This window comes from Aspergillus pseudoviridinutans, assembly GCF_018340605.1.
Source record: "Aspergillus pseudoviridinutans IFM 55266 DNA, scaffold_6, whole genome shotgun sequence".
In the NCBI taxonomy this organism is placed as follows: Eukaryota; Fungi; Ascomycota; class Eurotiomycetes; order Eurotiales; family Aspergillaceae; genus Aspergillus; species Aspergillus pseudoviridinutans.
In genome coordinates, this window is record NW_025091286.1 from 573721 (window position 1) to 591135 (window position 17415).

The window sequence follows — 17415 nt, forward strand, 5'->3', positions numbered from 1 at the left end:
GGCACTCGGCATGCCGAGTCCAACCCGGTTAAAACGGAAATCAAGGAAGTCGACCCCGATATCAGTCGTTCGCCAATAGATTTTTCATGAGTCCGAGACTTCGAGCCCAGAATCATCGGACTCCACTGACAACGCATTCCTTTTTATTTTCCGACAGAAAGCAAGACCCGCTTCTACCAGTAGCTTGTCTTTCTCATAACCCTTATCATAGCCCAGGAAATACCACTGGCATTGACTTTCGGATCCAGAACGCGAGCACGGACTCGATCGACATCCACTCTACTGGCTTGACCTAACTAGAATAATAACTAGGACAGAGCTCATCTTTCGGCACTTAACCTTGTAAGTCATAGTGAGCACTGAGAGATTTGTTATCTGGTAGCTCGCCATATCTCGCCTATCATTCATCGTCCTTCGAAACAGCGGACTTTTCCGTCAGATCCACTGGGAAGGAACCTGATCCTACGGGAGACTAAGGACGGGTATCCAGCCTGCCAGCCTTCTTTGCGCCTGATATCTACGGTATCCACCAATCCAAAATACACCGGCGTCTAAAGAGGGATAATGATTCTTGCGGACTTTTCTCGCCTATCAGTAAGTGTCATACAACGAAAATTGACATGCGAGCCAATAACAAGGTTGTCAAGATGCACATGGCCAGACCGTCTTCCGCCCCTGAATATTATATCTGCACCCTGTCCAAGAACTCAAATTTCTTTATCGGAAAATTCTTCTCACCACTCACATCTCATAGTCCCACAGTAGAAAGATCATTCCTTACTCCCCGACAGCTCCCTACCTCTTACTTGCGCCAGTCATATGCAATAATAATAATCCAAAGATGATTTATCTACGTTCTGACTTTCTCACGGGGTATGTCCGATACCCTGCATGAGCATGTCTGCATGATACAGGAGGAGCTGAGACTGAGAGCCTGATGGCCTGAGACGATTCCCTATCAGCCGCCGGTAGCGAGGGCTTGCAGTGCAGACTTCTGAGCCCAGCGCAAGGCCGATTCCATATCGTAGATGGCTAGTCCATAGTCATATGCAGCTTTCCTTGCGTGATCTTGCTTTCGATTAATTTTTTTTCGACTTTCGCGACTATACTTCGGTATAACACCTACCGAGGCCGCAATTCGAACAGGGACACCATTCTGGGCTGTATACCCGTGCACGACACCAGGCTGATCACACGCTTGCTGCAACGCGGCGTGCGGTAGATATGTATCCTGGCTTGCATACAAGCAGGAATAATCCATCGTGTAGACGAGTGCAGTTATCATCTGACAAGCCCTGAGCCTCTGGGGGGCTCTGTGCTGGCAAAGTTTATCAAGCAAAGGATATGATACGCATGATAACTGCAGCTATGATACAGAAGCGTATCAGGCCAGAAGCGCTTATGTTCGGAAGAGATAAGGCATCGCCAAATCCATTATTGACTATTGCTTGGATTACCAAGTCACAGTATTAGATAATAGATCTTCAGATATAAACTCGCCTCAATCAACAGGCACAGTGATGAACGCTGAAACATCGAGCACAGCAACCCTTATACACAAGTCAGACACAAACGGCCCATATACACAGCCCTTCCGAGAAGCACGCTGAAATGCATCAATCCATCCAACAACATGTAAAAACACCATGTCATTAATGCCAATCAATCTTGAACCCGCAAGACCAGGGCAATCTCGACATTGTATTCTCTGCGAACCAATCAAAAAATCCACCCCAACAACAACCACAGCGCAATTCCCGCGCCAATCACGATCCCCGCAACTTTCATAATCGCAACAGTATCCCCCTGTTTCGCCATGCGGGTCAAGCGGCTCGCGCTGCCTTTGAGGTTCGTGGATAGGGAGGAGAAGACCTGGCTCTGTTGGCGCCGTTAGTACCACTCATCCAAATACCGAGTACGCGGGAGTTAAAAGCAGGTCAAAACGAACAGAGTGATCTAGCGTTTCGTGGTCGCGGGCATTATCGTAGATATCGACGGTGACGGACTTCAAAGCCGAGACTTTGCTGGATAGGGAGTTGAGGAGGGCATTGTTTTGTCTACATGAGCCGGTCTGTTAGCTGGTTTCTAGTTGCACATGCAAGTTCGAGGCTCTGCATCTTGATAAAAGGCGATTAGCAAGCATAAGGGGATGGGCATCGTACTGTTCACGTTCGTAGGCGTCTCCCATTTTGTTGGTTGGGTGATGGACGTTTGTTGTTCTTCTGACGTGTAAATTCGATGGACGTGGTTTCTTGAGTGGATGATGAGATAAACAGTAACCAGKCCCGAGTGTGATGAGTATGAGAGATGATATTGCGAGAGAAGTTGATATGGACACCAGATTTCCCCCCAGAGTCAACCCCAGGGCAATGACGTGGAGATACGGATAGGATAGGTCACGTGATGCGTACCATCGTACCAAGCAGTCATATAGAGTTCGCCTGGCTATTTACATCCAAAGGTTGTACGGCTTGTCCTACGTTCACTTGGTAAAACGTGCCATAGTGCAGTCCGATCTACAAAGCCTGATATTTTCATCCTTCGGCTCTGCAGGCACAGGTTGCGAGAAAGTCGGCTGGAGTCCATCCGTTGTAATTCAACGTATAAAGTTGTATAACAAGACAGGCAAGAAGTTGAAAGTGAACCCAGATCGACACAAGGAAAACCCCAATCGCTATGCTAATATATCAATCAATGTGTGCAAGAGTGCGAGGCACTTAGATACCAGAGCACAGAACATGACAATAAGGCACTTCAAGTGCGATGCCGCCAGGGTGTCAAAGATGAATCGCGCCATAGAAAGGAAAGCAGACGKCGGGTAATGGAATCCCTGAGGACAGGTCAATAGTGGGTAACATACTGTCACTCTCCCGGGTCAAATAAGGGGATCTTGCGCTCTTCGCGCAGCAGAAAAGACGGTCAGGGACACATTGATGGAAGGAGACCAGTTCAAAAGGGAAAGGTGAAGGCTTCAGTATACAAGTCTAAGAAGGATCAAAGTCGACAAAAGCAGGGGTATTCGTGCGCTGCAGAAGAACAAACAGTAGTAAAAGTCGCAATACTTCTGTTCCTTGTTCACCACATATCGTCATCGTCGTCATCCAGCTGGACGTCATCGCCAAACGTTGAATGCCCATATTGATGATGCCCAGGACCATATACGTTCCCATTTTCATACTTACTACCCCTTGAATGTGGCCGGTAATTATCGCGCTGGTCGTCACCGTACTCGTACATCTGAGGATCATCGTAGGAACTATCGCTGTACTGTTCTTGCTGAGACTGTAATTTCCTGGGTTAAAACAAATTCACCCAACACCACATGTAAATCCCAAAGACTACTTACTTCTTGATATCTCTGGTACTGTGAATACTCCTCATTCTGATCCCTTGAAGGTTGCTGTTTTTGCGAAGCCGATGACGCCATGATCATGTGAGGATGCATCTGCTGAACCTTGGCCAAGTAAGAGTACATAAAGTTGCTGAGTAGGACCTGAGAATAGAGCGCTCGCCGAGGATTGGCCAGCTTGATATGAGCCATGCGGTAGATGGCTCGCTCTTCGAGGATCGAGAATCGTGTCCATGGATAATCGACATCCGGCCGTAGCTCGCGCACGGGCGGGTCAGGGGACAATGTCCGCGACAAGCTCTTCTTGTGATGACCATCTCCACTGTTCTTCTTCCTCCCACCGCCGAAAATCGATGAAAACAGGCCGGATTCCTTGTCCTTCTTGGACTCACCCGATGTGCGCCGGACGTGGTCTTTCCGACGCTCCTCCTCCAGTTTAGGGTCGAGCCGATCCACGGTGATACTTTCGCGCCCGCGCGGACTGATATCGTTGGATGAGGCAAGGTGTGCAGGTTCATGAACCTTATCCACCGACTTCGATTTGCTTTTCTTCGAATCGCTGTCTTTGTCTTTTTTCTTTTCCTTGTCCTTATCCTTCTCTTTCTCCTCCGAGCCCAGCAACCAGTGCCAACTCGACTTGCGACCACCCTCCGAGTCTTTCTTGTCTTTAGACTTTTTGGGTTCGGGCTTGCGGTCTTCCGATAATGTAGGAATGAAGGAGAGGTTGTCCGTTCGTGTTGTATTTCCCGGGAGTGGTTGTGGGTTATTCGCAAAGTCATTGAGAGTTTTCGAGCTCTCCTTCCCTGACTGCCGCGCGGCTCCGGGTCGTTTTGTTGTATTCGAATCTCGAAGGGACGACTCTTTTGGAGGAAGCGTCGGCGGCGCATCTTGCGATGCCTCCCGCCCCGAACTGTAACTGAGGTGGTACGTGGGAGTCGTGGGAGTTGTCGGAGATTCGACCGGGGGCGTCTCGACAATTTCCGGCACCCTTTGTTCCGTGGGCGGAATATTCAAAGTTGAGCGGCCATTGGAGCTGATGCGAGAGTGCCACTGATGACGTGCCTGGGGAGACGCATTCGCCCTGTCCCCAGGATTCGTTTCCGACCAGCCGTTCGTCCTGCCATTCTCAAACTGTGTAGAAGAGTTGACAGCGGTCTGGGGCGTGTACTGCTGCTCGACCTGTGCGCGCCTTGCGCTAGGCGTTGGATCGGTGGCCACTCGCGTGAGACCTGGGGAGGGCTCATCCGCAGATGAAGTGGTGATTGAAGGGACTCGGTCGATAGTGTCGGATGCTTTACCAGTCCGCTTTGAATATGGAACCTTTTCGCCTTTCCTCAAACTACCGGCTTTCCTGTACTGTGTTCGCGTAGAGCGGCGGAGACTGTGCCCTGGGGGCGCGGGAGGGAGGATTGGGACATCCTCCTCCGGGGATATGGTGAGTTTCTGAACTCCGTCCAAAAAGGACGCCGCGCTCGGAGTTTGCTGCTTGGAGTCGTCGACTAACGATTCAAGTTGAAGCAGATTCGGGCTCAGAGACTTGTTTTTCGACTGCGATCGTTTCCGCTCGAGACGCTCCGCCCCATCCGTGTAACCCTGGGATGTGTCAATCTGTCTGGACAACATGGACTTCTTCCGGCGAAGCGACCCGCCCGCTCCATCGTGTTCGAAGCCCGATGGGGAGAATTCGCCCGATTTTCGTCTGATCTGTTCCGCCTTACTTTCGAGGAAGGATTTGAACTCCTTGGGAGCCAGCTCCGGATGCAACCGAGCTGGAACCCAGAATAAACGAGATGCATCATTTTCATCGGCGGAAGGAGATGGGGCTATTGACGGTACGGAGAAACTTGGAAGGTCGGGATCTCCTGTTGCTGTCACGTCCATGGACATCCGCCGGATAGCAGCTAGATTACTGAGCTCCTGGGCCACGGCAGCAGGATCGGATTCGTAGTCGATATCGTTTAGAGGGAAGGAAGTGGTAGCCGTGTCCGTCGAACCGGGAGATGTCGGGCTGCTGGTCTCCCTGTCGAAGGACTTGGAAGAAACCAGTGGCGGCCGTGAGTGTCCATTCGTCTGGCGATTATCCGCGGCGTTCGCGTGATTTTGTACATGCAGCGACTGCGGTGAGGCGGGGTCTTCGGATCCGGCGAGGTTGGGAGGGATTATGGAGATGGATTCGCTGAGTGGGGAAGAAAGAAAGCTGAGACGTTTGGACTCCCGCCTGTCGTAATCGTCTTCGTACATATGCCCAATGGCTTCCGTGACATGATGACTCGGGTCGCTAATAGATAATTGAGGCACATGGCCTCTCCGCGTCCCGTATCCTCCGCCAGCCTCAGAGGGGCTCGGTGAAGCCTAAGTGATCAAACGAACAGACCAGTCAGAGAGTTTTTTCTTTTTTTCTCCAGTAGACCCTTAATCAAGTAGACTGAGGACAGTCCACGAGGCGTCTGGAAGAGGGCTCTACGGTTTGGAGGTTGGGGAAAGGCTGGGTCGGACCAAGGGGAAGGGGAAAGCAGAAAAAGAAAGTTCGAACAGGTAAGAGGGATTAATGGAACGACTATTAGAGCAAACACACCTGCATGAGAGCCAAAATAATTCGGGAGCCCTCGTAGAATCGTCTTCCCGAATTTTGCTGAGGACAGAAGGGTCGACGGGAAAGTCGATTGTGGAGAGGGAGGTCAAACAGGAATGTATATAGCACCTAGGCCGGGAGATACTGGAGGGTGATCATGGAAGCGGGGAAGAAACACTGGCAGCAAGAGCAATAATGTTCGACGGGGAAAAACATCCACCAGGGAGCAAGGAACGAAGACAATAAGGGAAAGGCTGACGGCTAGGCATCCGGTGACAACAATGTCCAGCAAGTAGGAGTAAGAACTTTCAGTAAGGAGGAAGAGTGATGAGAATTAGCTGAAGGTGGAGAGCATAATAATCACCAGGATAGTTATTAAGAAGGAATATCAGCAGGATGAGGAAGTAGAGTAGTAGTGCAAGTAAGGTAAGTAAGTAAGAAAGAACCAGCTAAACTTCCTTTGTAGTAGTGTCTTTTCAAGACGTCCCTACTGCTCCATAACAAGCGTTGGGCTAGGAAGTTTAGTAGGCTACCTTGGTCGCTGGGGGCTTCGGGTTCTTGGGTACTATCTTTATCAGGCGATAAACAGGTACCACAAAGTAAGGTACCCTGGACAACTGTGGTTGGAGGTTCTGCTATTTCCGCTTTTATTCAGTTCATTGGGTACCTTATTCCTTGAATAATGGCCTCAAGAAAAGTAATGATATACGGAGCAAATGACCATCTACTTCTAACAAATTCCAGAATATCTACTAGTCTAAGACATGGAGTGCATCCACATACCTCCGTAGTGGCAGTGACTCGTGTGCCTCAGGTTATGTTTCAACCTCGATCACATCATTTGCCTACGAGTAGTTCCTCTTCACTCGAGCTCCATACAGCCAAATTCGCCCATTTCATTCAAATCACACCCTCGAACCCGTTGCTAACAATGTATACGCTGTATTCATGGATCGGTCCACTCTGCGTCGGTCATCGTTTAGCTCCACTCGCGGCCCAACTCTAGTCTGGGCCGCCGCTCTATGGACGATCCGATCTTGTCAGAACTACATGCTGACCCTGTAGGAACTATGAACAGATGACGATCATCCATCCATGTCGTTACTATGAGCGACTAAGGTATGACTCCCGAGTCCTGGACTATGAGTGGACCACAGGACTCTATCAGCCTCAAACCAAAGTCCTCCGTTAGCGATTTTATGAGCTCCTTACCGCCCGTGGCTTCCGGCTTAACGGTTCTCCAGATAAAGGATTGTGGGTTATGGAGTGCATAACCGCGGCGCTGATCATTCACTAAGCAAATCTTTAGTCATTCATACCTCGGACCAGGCAGGACACGAAGCAGAAATGCATCAAGTGAGATTGAAACTGACTACTGGCATAATATGGGTGACCTCACCCGCAGTAGACGTGACTTTGGTGCTCATGCTTGGCTCCACGCAACGGCTTTCCTCGTGCTGACTCCCCCATGTCTAGCGCATACAGAACTTTATTTCAGCTGACCAGTCATTCGATATAGGCACTCATTTGCATAGAGACAAAATCTGTGACCAAATGGCGTGTCCCGGCTTTCTTTTCAAGGGTTCCTCCTTCCGTGATTACAGTGGATATCTTCTTGTCGTTGTTATTCTCTCATAGTCCTCGTACTTTGTGTGATTAATGGTCATCATAGCAGGTCTCGTGCCTATCGTCGGTCACCATACAACGCCTCAACATCCAAACCTATGATAATCTTGGCACCAGATCACGATCGCTCTCTATTGTCGGAATCATATAGATTGACCGGCGTCTGGCAAACATCCTAGGTTCATTAGAAGCTTGACTTGAAACATACCTCTTATCAAACTCTAGTGGAATGTGCATGCATCAATCGGTATGCAGATTATGTCATTCCTGAACTAAACGGCCATGATTACACTGCTTATCACAGGGGTTCTGCTCGATCTGCTGGATCTGCCGGAATACCAGCGATATTCCATAGCAGATATCTTAAGGTGGCAGGAGTAAAGTATTCAGAAACCTCCGTGAATGCCATTGGATGCTATGCAGGCCTGTGACGCCATACAACAACTGATAATAATGAGTGAAAAGCGCAAGCATGCAATCATTCTCTAAGATCAAACCAGCGGCAGACAAAAGAAACAATCCTAAGTAGTCCTGAAAGCAATGTCAATCGCAAGACGGAAGAGTTTGGAAAAGAAAGGTGAAAGACAAGGATATAGAGAAATAGGCACTCGCTGAAGCCTGCTGTACAAAATTACTTCTTTCCATTCACAACCCGTTCAGTCATGATTTGGAGCACGCCTAATGGACAAGTACTCCAGCGCTTACATCATGAAAGGAGCTAAAGAGACGTTCAACGTGGAATTGTGATACAGTTCAATATGTGTGCGAGGCATCTTGAAAGGTTCTGTCCAGAGAGTTGATGATCAGTTCGTTAATGTCATTCTGCACCAAGCAGCAAAGGGGTCGTGACTGGATACTCAAGCTGCATCGACATAATTGCTAATCCTTGTGTCAGTATGAACGTCTTCTTCGGTCTCCAAAAAGGATATTCTCACCTGGGAAAGATGCCGACCCGGTCGCCAATGCGCCCTGTCCACCAATCTTCCGCCTTGTCCGTGCGCTTCAAGATCGTGATAATGTCTCCCTTCTTGAAGCCCAAGTCTCCTTCCTGATCAGCTTCAAATGTGTACAATGCGACGGCTTGATCTGCCCGCAGAGGAGCACTTTGCCCTGTGCGCTGCCCAAAGACAGGTTTGGGTGCCGTTGGCCGGCTGGGCTTACGGTCGGAATAGACGTAATCTTCCTCAAATGGAGCGGTGTTGCTCCGACTGCGGCCGCCGTATCTATCAAAAGTATCGGCTTGACCGATAGTAGAGGAACGGCCCAAACCTCCGGCGGGCCGATCGTAAACGTCGTCTGCCCACGTATTCGCGCGACGAGGTTGGTCGCGATACTCGTAGTCATCGGTACCATTGAAACCGCCGCGGTCACGCCGTTGCCCCTCACCGTATGCCTCACCCCGTCGGCCTTCCCAAACAACGTCGTCATGTCTGTCGTCATAAATTGGAATATCATTGTACATGGTGTCTCCGTTTCTGCCATTGCCGTAGAACGCGCGGGAATTCAGCACCCGGAGAAGAGGATCCGCAGCGGGGGGAGGTCGGATAGTACCGCTAAGGAGTTGACGTGCTGAGACTCGACTGTTATACATCTTCTCGTTGGCGTCCTTCCGTTCGACCAGCATGCTTCCTTCCAAGCTGACACCAGCAAATAGACCTTTTGTTTTCGAGTAGGAGAACACCGCTGCGACGCCCTTTGTGCTTGCCGCGCCCGCAGCCTCCGCATTTCGTCCCACCGGCCCTGCGGCGATTGACACGTTTCCACCCAAAGTCAAGGTTCCAACCTGCGAGAATGTCCGCACTGCTGCTGCATCATTCAAAATGAACACAAAATCAGTCAATTCAAATCCAATTTGGCCTCCGAACCCAGCACCGGCGGTCGCAATAGCCGAAGGTGCCGACCATGTGCCATCGGCCAAACGAGCGACTACAACCCCTGAGCCAAACCGAGCAGAACCGAGAAAGCCAGCTTTCAGGACAGTAAGAATAGCGAGACCCTATCGACCGAGCGATTAGCTCGGCGAAAGCGCATTTAAGATAAGACTTGCTTCTCCAACTTACCTTCGCACCAGCGAGTATCTCAGGAGGAATAATCTTATCAGGACCGAAGGCTTGCCTTGGATCAATAAAAGATGCAAGAATCTTGCCCGCCTTCTTGCATTCGCCTGTTGAGAAAGAATAATGATCAGCCAGGCACTCACCTACTGCGGAAACCCAACTGCGGGGAATTGAGACGTAAGCAAATGCTGATACGTACTTGATAACGACGACGGCAGTGGGTTGTGTATTCCGAGAGGCATTTTGCTACGCTCGTCGGATCGTAGGATCACTGAGTTGCAGGAGAGTAAAGGTCGGTAGTGATACGAAAGATGAGATCGCAGAATGCTGCGCAACGGGAAGTTCGTTCGCCCTGATGGGTCGCCCGGATGTGGAACAGATGACGGCTGAACCAGTCCAGTACTAGGATAGCTAGCACAACCTTTCCCCGAACCTCCAGTTCAGGTACCCAAATAATTGATTAACAAGTTGAGTCGGTTAACTTCGGCAGCCAATAAATTAAAGCAATCTTAGGTTTGATGTTATTGTTTCTGTGAAGCCCTCGAATAGGGCACAAATTCTTCCAGACGATGGACAGCAAAGCAGGTCTAAAGGTACTCCGCACTATCTAGTAAGTTCCGTCAGCAGCGGCCCGGCATCATAGCTCTCCGGCGCGAGTGGCTGTGCCCTTCTTGCGATATTCTTCCATTCAAGCTCAGTGTATTCAATTGGTGAGCATCATTGCTGAAGAATGATATACTACTTATGTAATAAACCTTGTTCGAAGATGTTGATCAATCTTTCGCTGTACAGGCCCTCTTTTGGTACGGGGATATCGCACTCTTTCCCAGTGTCACATGCCGCATATGTGGAAACCTGAGGCTGCAAGTACGGCACTGCCACCGCCCGAAACTCCGGCGATCAGCAATAGTCATAGAGTTTAAGGTTCCAACCATGATTCCATGTCTGTTGTACCTGCACCAGTGTCCCAGCAACCATCTTGGTGGACAGATGAGATGGTTTCGACAATGATTTGAGATAGAAGAACGTAACCAGTACCAATGGCTACAGGTTCGACCAGTCCTTGATCGTTTCTGTTGATATGATATTGACATGGCATAACCTAGTGCGCATCTGCGTCTGCGGGGATGAGGGCACTGGCAAGTCCAGTCTCATTACCTCCCTTGTGAAAGGTGTCTTCGTCACAAACAAAATTCAGCCCGTCCTACCTCAAATTATCATTCCTCCCACGATCGGAACGCCTGAAAATGTCACGACTACCACAGTGGTGGACACCTCCGCTTTACCGCAGGAGCGGAGCAACCTGGCTCGGGAAATCAGAAAGTCGAATGTGATTCTGTTAGTTTATTCCGATCATTACAGCTATGAAAGAGTCGCTCTATTCTGGTTGCCGTACTTTCGATCTCTGGGGGTCAACGTGCCTGTTGTATTATGCGCCAACAAGTCGGACCTAGCTGCCGATCATACCGAGGCCCAGGTCATCGAGGAGGAAATGCTACCAGTGATGGCGGAGTTCAAGGAAATCGATTCCTGTATACGTACCAGCGCTCGCGAACATCGCAACGTCAACGAGGCTTTCTTCCTATGTCAAAAAGCCGTCACTCACCCAATCGCTCCGCTGTTCGATTCGAAAGAGTCCGCGCTGAAGCCAGCAGCGGTTGCGGCCTTGCAACGCATCTTCTACCTGAGCGACAAGGATCGAGATGGCTATCTTTCGGATAAAGAAATCGAAGACTTTCAGATGAGATGCTTTGATAAGCCTCTAAGCGAGGAGGACCTTGTTCACATCAAGGAGACCATCCAGAGAACACACCCGGACTCTGTGACCCCATTTGGGATTGACTGCCGAGGGTTCATACATCTGAACAAGATGTACGCAGAAAAGGGACGCCACGAGACCGTCTGGATTATCCTACGAGCATTCCAATACACCGACAATCTTTCATTGCAAGAGAGCTTCCTTCATCCCCGATTCGAAGTACCGCCTTTTGCATCTGCTGAGCTGTCCCCGGAAGGATATCGGTTTTTTGTCAATCTCTTCCTGCTGTCGGACAAAGACAATGATGGTGGCTTAAACGACGCCGAATTGGCGTCCTTGTTCGCCCCGACTCCCGGACTCCCGGCTTCTTGGGCGGACGGCTCATTTCCTTCCTCCACGGTCCGGAACGAGGCTGGCCACGTCACTCTGCAAGGCTGGCTTGCTCAGTGGAGTATGACAACATTCCAATCACCGAAGACGACTCTGGAGTATCTGGCTTATCTTGGCTTCGAGTCGTCCGATAGGAGTAATCCCTCTACAACGGCTGCCTTGAAAGTCACGCGGCCGCGAAAGAGACGAAAGCGTCCTGGACGTGTGGGCCGTAATGTCGTCTTGGGCCACGTGGTTGGAGCTCCAGGCTCGGGCAAATCAGCGCTTCTCGACGCCTTCCTCGCGCGTGGCTTCAGCCACACTTATCGCCCGACTATCCAGCCCCGAACTGCTGTCAATACGGTTGAGCTACCCGGGGGTAAACAATGCTACTTGATCCTGGATGAGCTAGGAGAACTGGAGCCCGCCATTCTTGAAAACCAGGCGAAGCTTCTAGATCAGTGCGACGTCGTTGTATACACGTATGATTCCTCAGATCCGGACTCCTTTGCCTATATTCCCCAGCTACGGTCCAAGTATCCGCATCTTGAAGAGCTCCCGAGTGTTTTTATTGCGCTTAAGGCCGACCTGGATCGTACCACGCAACGGGCTGAGCATCAGCCCCACGAGTACACGGCCATGCTGAATATGCCGAGTCCGCCGCTCCATGTCAGTGCTACTTGGAGTTCCATCCAAGAGGTGTTTGTACACATTGCAGAGGCTGCCATGGAGCCTAGCACTGCTTTTCCTCGGAGTGAGGAAGACGTGGAGGGGAAATGGATGGCCTGGGGTATAGCACTCGGAGCAGTGGTTTGCGCTGGGGCTGCTGCCGTAATGATTTGGCGAAGAGTTAGTGGTAGTGGACAGATAGGTCTTTGAGCTTATTAATGCCTACCTGGAGGGATAAATTAGATTGATACCCCGAGAAGCTTTTATGCGTTCATGCATGTGCTTTGTTCATGGGCTTGTGCCAGCGGAAGAGACTAAAATATCAACTCATATGTCTCTATATTATTGCATTTAGATATACCAATTAAGTCCTTCATTTGAAGGTTTGACACATAAAGCCTCTCGAGTAAAGATCGATGATCTTAAACTGCCAATAAAACGGTTGTTATCAGGCCCTCGAGGAACCCCGCCTATGGCCAGGAACCGAGAGAACGACCATAGGCTATATAGCTAACCGCCGAGTACACTAACCCCAGAAACCGGCTCACGGGCCTCCCAAACTTCCCCGTCCAGCTCTCCGCTCCTCTCCTCACTCACCGTTGTCAGTCTAACCTGCGCGCTTCACATCTCTCGCCCTACCTCACAGTTGGGATTCCTTTATTGTATATATTATTTCTTCGTCTAATTCTGCTGATTATCATTTTGTGGAGACCCGCTTATCCTGCATCCCAAGGTCAGTCTGCTGACACTTGTTTTTCCCCTCCACGTGTATGCGTGATCGACTAACCGATGTGAGATGTAGATATACCTCAGCGCCGATCTCAACGTGCGAATTCTGGCTTGAAGACATTTATACTCCACGATTCCTCTATCTCTTAATATCGTCCCTCCCTCAATACATCGCATCCATTGCAGATCTCAGCGTCACACACTACCCTGGGCAGCTCTGCTTAGGTTGCTGCTCTTAGGAGCATTTCAGTGCGACTGTGGACTCGGCAGGATTCACCTATTGCCTTAGTCAACATTGTTTGCCTTTCATCTACTATTCACTGCTGCCACTGCAGCATATACAAAAATATTCTAGTTTACATGAAATAGCGCCACTCCGTCGCAACCGCAACCATGTTGTAAGCTCTCCCTTGCTACGCCTGATGTCACTATCAGTTTTTCCTTGTCATCTCTTGCTGTTCATTGTCGCTTGTTGTGCTCCTACGGACTGGCAGGGAACAGCTGGATATCTACTGCGAACTCAGTTTTGCTGACTTGCTCTCGCTAGTGTGCTTCCGCCTCCGCCTCCTCGCTACACCATGCCAGTCGCTTATGCCGCTGGCGCGGCAAATGGCATGGCAGTGCCGGTCGTAGAGACCAACAACATACTCAGTCATCCAGAAGGCGGCTGCCCGCTACAAGTTGGAGAAGGTGCGTTTGTATCCGACAAGTCTCGACAACTAGGACTAACAAGGACTATCGATTAGGAACCTATGAACTCAAGGACGACCTGCACCTAGCAACCCCTCCTCCACACCCATCTGAAGCTCCAATTATAAATCCAAATCCTCTCGCTACTGTTCCTACGCCACCGACATCCGGCGTCAAGGTTTCTCTAGTTTGTGTCAGCCCTCGAAGCAAGACTCCCTCGTTCATCTCAAAGCAGATCGTAATAGCGCCCCCTTTTGGAGATGGAAACCCGGCACTGGTACCTGCTCCTGTCAAGGACGGACTGAAACGGCGGAAGCCTAAGAACAACATTATCAAGAGCAGTTCGTCGTTCGTATCCCGGGTCATCACTCATGAAGCAGCCACAAAGCGGTTGAATGAGCGGAGTCCGGAGGGTCTTTTTGCTTTCGCCAACATCAACCGCGCCTTCCAATGGCTTGATCTCAGTTCGAAGCAGAAGGAAGAGCCGCTTGCTAAGATCCTCTTCACAAAGGCGCACATGTTGTGCCACGATATTAATGAGCTCACCAAAAGCGCTTCTCACATCGACATGGTCATGGGTTCCTCTGCCGGTGACATCATCTGGTATGAGCCTATTTCTCAAAAGTACGCCCGAATAAATAAGAATGGAGTCGTCAGCAATTCTCCGGTCACTCATATTAAATGGATTCCGGGGTCGGAAAATCTGTTTATGGCTTCGCACGCAAACGGACAGTTAGTGGTCTACGATAAAGAGAAGGAAGATGCTCTTTTCACCCCTGAAATTCAGGATCAGTCAGCGGAGGCACTCAAGGCGTCCAGTAGACAGCCGCTGCAGGTGCTAAAGTCCGTCAACTCTAGGAATCAAAAGACTAACCCCGTCGCTCTCTGGAAACTTGCAAACCAAAGAATATCACACTTTGCATTCTCCCCAGACCAAAGGCATCTGGCAGTTGTCTTGGACGATGGCTCTCTACGAGTGATGGACTACTTGAGAGAAGAGTAGGTCCCCCTGTTCTTACTATCCGTACATTCAGCATTTGAGAGGCAGCTAACGAGCCGCTTAGGGTGTTGGACATTTTTCGCAGTTACTACGGTGGACTCATCTGCGTCTGCTGGTCGCCTGATGGCAAATACATTGTCACTGGCGGACAGGATGATCTAGTGACTATTTGGTCTTTCCCAGAGCGCAAAATCGTAGCTCGTTGTCAGGGTCACAGCTCTTGGGTTTCCGCGGTCGCCTTCGATCCATGGCAGTGCGACGAACGGACCTACAGATTTGGGAGTGTCGGTGACGACTGCAGGCTTCTTCTGTGGGACTTTAGCGTTGGCATGCTGCATCGACCGAAAGTGGTACGTATCCCTCTTATCACGAGATCCAGCATACACGCTCGAAACTGTTAAATTGGTTCGGGATGGTGAGGTTATGATCCACTGTGCTGACGAATCTTCAACAGCATCAAGCCAGCGCACGTCAGCGAACAAGCATGATCACTGGCAGTTCACAGTATGGCAATCGTCACCGAGCTGATAGTGCGGGCAACAGGATGAGGTCAGATTCTCAAAGGACAGCAAACACCTATGAGAGTTACGACCACGCTGTCCGTCACCCTGTAGAACCCAGAGCACGTACGGCCTTACTGCCGCCTATCATGGTGAGTTCTGAGTAATGCTCTTGAGCATTTTGTTATTCACAATTTCATGTCATGACCATTGAATCTTGAGCTGACAACTTCAAAGTCCAAAGTCGTTGGCACGGACCCTATCTGCTGGCTGGGCTTTCAAGAAGATTGTATAATGACCTCTTCTCTTGAAGGTAGTTCGCCCTGATTTCTATACATTGCTTGTCGTCTCAGAGACAGCCGCTAACATGGGAGATAAACAGGCCACATTCGCACCTGGGACCGTCCTCGAGAAGGCATAAATGACAAGTACAATGACCAGTCATCGTCACTGGCGGCCAGCGCCAGCGCAGCTGGATCAGGATCCGTCTCGGGGCTTGCTGAATCGACCATGGGCTCGCTGTGAGGACTTGTGACAAAGGCTGACACTTGGCTACTTCTGTATATATGTACATTCCCACTAGTATACCCATTTGCTTTTACTCAAGACAATCCATCCCTGTATTGATCCACACCAACTTCCGAGTAGGTGAGTTGACCACTTCTGGTTTGGACGAAAAGGATTTCAACCCCACGAAGTCGACTTAGGCCTAAATATGGATGTATGCTGGCAAGGTCGTAGACAGAACAAGCGGGAGGCCTTCCAAGAAGCTGAAAAACAAATTCGAGCTAAAAGTGTGATGAGTGCATATGGAAATCCACTATGGGCTGAAGATGTGCATGCATACATCACTAGCCTGCTCCCCTTGCATGAGGATCAAGTTTTCAATACCAACGTACACCGCGAAGACCAGCGGTGAATCCAAGACGAGGTAAGAAAGTTCGTTATCAATTATCAGTTACTTTGCGTAGACAATTAACTGCATTAAAAAGCATGTTCTCATCCATCATATCAGTATCACCGTTAATATCCATCGGATATCATGCCCTGGAAAAATGTATATATATACCAAGAACATCCCCAAATTCCGTAGTATGACGTCAGTCTCAAACGCCCTTACTTGCTCACTGAGAGATTATTTTACACGACCAGAGCGAAAAGACCGAGAATAAAGGAGCCCACAGCGGCTGGGGCGATGAGAGATGCAGCAGCGTTGGTCGTGGCGGCAGCGGTAGCGGAAGCTGTCGCGGTGGCGGTTTGGCTCTCTGCGAGAGGGAAAAGATGTTAGAACGTATGGTACAGGTTATCCTGGTTGGAGAAATCTTACCGGTGGAAGTGGTCTTTGGTTCTAGCTTGACGCCCGTGACGTTGAACTGGGGAGACTGGGCCAGGATTCCCGTGTTCGTGGGACCGGTGCTGACGAAGTTGATCTGGTAGCCGTTTCTTTGATTCAGAGTCAGCCTAGCCTGTAGCTGGAAACGGATATCGAAATTGGACGTACGCCTTGGGAATACCAGAGACACCGTCCACGGTGTACTTCCCATCGGAGGCTTTGACTTCGTTGGCGATGACTTTGTTGACGGGGGGCTGCGTGATCATGTTGACGAGGACGATGGAGAAGTTCTGGGGGTCGGATCTGTTGCCATGATTTAGTGTCCGTCCTATAGGTTTCTACGGAGAAGGACTTACTGGACATATTGCCATTCGATATCGACGGACTTGCTCATGTCCACCTGATCCAGGCTCTTGGGGGATGTGATGGTGAGGGCTTGGGTCTTGTTAGTAAAGCTATCACCTCGTGAAGAGGAATATAGGAAAGACGTACCGGCAGCGGTAGCTGCGAGAGCAACGATTGAGGTGAAGAAACGCATTGTGATGGAAGTTCTGTCAGTTTGAAGCGGTATATCTCAAACGAATAGGTAATAGACTGGTGGAAGGCAGAACCGTTTAATCTTGAAACTGTCAACGGTAATGGATAGCTGCTCAATGCATGAGACGACTGCTGGCTTTATAGATACAAGGTCCAAGGTCTTCCTTGGCTGTCTCTACCTGAACCGAAGAAATGTTAGCATATTGTGTTGTTTATTTGGATACG

The 17415-nt window shown here is 49.9% G+C and overlaps 6 protein-coding genes across 6 annotated transcripts; 2 read left to right on the top strand and 4 right to left on the bottom strand.

Moving 5' to 3' along the window:
- Positions 1 to 1719: 1719 nt before the first annotated feature.
- On the bottom strand, positions 1720 to 2188 carry Asppvi_008648 (SNARE domain- containing protein; the record flags this gene model as incomplete). Its single annotated transcript, XM_043304514.1, has 3 exons — positions 1720 to 1878; positions 1949 to 2057; positions 2163 to 2188. 3 exons carry the CDS (start codon positions 2186 to 2188, stop codon positions 1720 to 1722), a joined length of 294 nt encoding a protein of 97 aa, XP_043160449.1.
- Positions 2189 to 3075: 887 nt separating this feature from the next.
- Asppvi_008649 (putative telomere silencing protein Zds1) lies at positions 3076 to 5930 on the bottom strand (the record flags this gene model as incomplete). The annotated part of the gene is made up of 3 exons (XM_043304515.1): positions 3076 to 3282; positions 3347 to 5701; positions 5925 to 5930. 3 exons carry the CDS (start codon positions 5928 to 5930, stop codon positions 3076 to 3078), a joined length of 2568 nt encoding a protein of 855 aa, XP_043160450.1.
- A 2474-nt stretch (positions 5931 to 8404) lies between these two features.
- Asppvi_008650 (SYLF and SH3 domain-containing protein) lies at positions 8405 to 9846 on the bottom strand (the record flags this gene model as incomplete). Its single annotated transcript, XM_043304516.1, has 4 exons — positions 8405 to 8426; positions 8483 to 9543; positions 9608 to 9711; positions 9804 to 9846. 4 exons carry the CDS (start codon positions 9844 to 9846, stop codon positions 8405 to 8407), a joined length of 1230 nt encoding a protein of 409 aa, XP_043160451.1.
- An 839-nt stretch (positions 9847 to 10685) lies between these two features.
- On the top strand, positions 10686 to 12611 carry gem1 (ERMES complex Ca(2+)-binding regulatory GTPase GEM1; the record flags this gene model as incomplete). Its single annotated transcript, XM_043304517.1, has 1 exon — positions 10686 to 12611. One exon carries the CDS (start codon positions 10686 to 10688, stop codon positions 12609 to 12611), a length of 1926 nt encoding a protein of 641 aa, XP_043160452.1.
- A 912-nt stretch (positions 12612 to 13523) lies between these two features.
- Positions 13524 to 15845, top strand: Asppvi_008652 (WD40 repeat domain-containing protein; the record flags this gene model as incomplete). Its single annotated transcript, XM_043304518.1, has 7 exons — positions 13524 to 13528; positions 13678 to 13820; positions 13877 to 14819; positions 14885 to 15170; positions 15275 to 15472; positions 15558 to 15633; positions 15703 to 15845. The coding sequence occupies 7 exons, from the start codon at positions 13524 to 13526 to the stop codon at positions 15843 to 15845; spliced, it is 1794 nt and encodes a 597-aa protein (XP_043160453.1).
- Positions 15846 to 16460: 615 nt separating this feature from the next.
- On the bottom strand, positions 16461 to 17191 carry Asppvi_008653 (GPI anchored serine-threonine rich family protein; the record flags this gene model as incomplete). The annotated part of the gene is made up of 5 exons (XM_043304519.1): positions 16461 to 16585; positions 16648 to 16763; positions 16822 to 16956; positions 17010 to 17088; positions 17146 to 17191. 5 exons carry the CDS (start codon positions 17189 to 17191, stop codon positions 16461 to 16463), a joined length of 501 nt encoding a protein of 166 aa, XP_043160454.1.
- Positions 17192 to 17415: the final 224 nt, after the last annotated feature.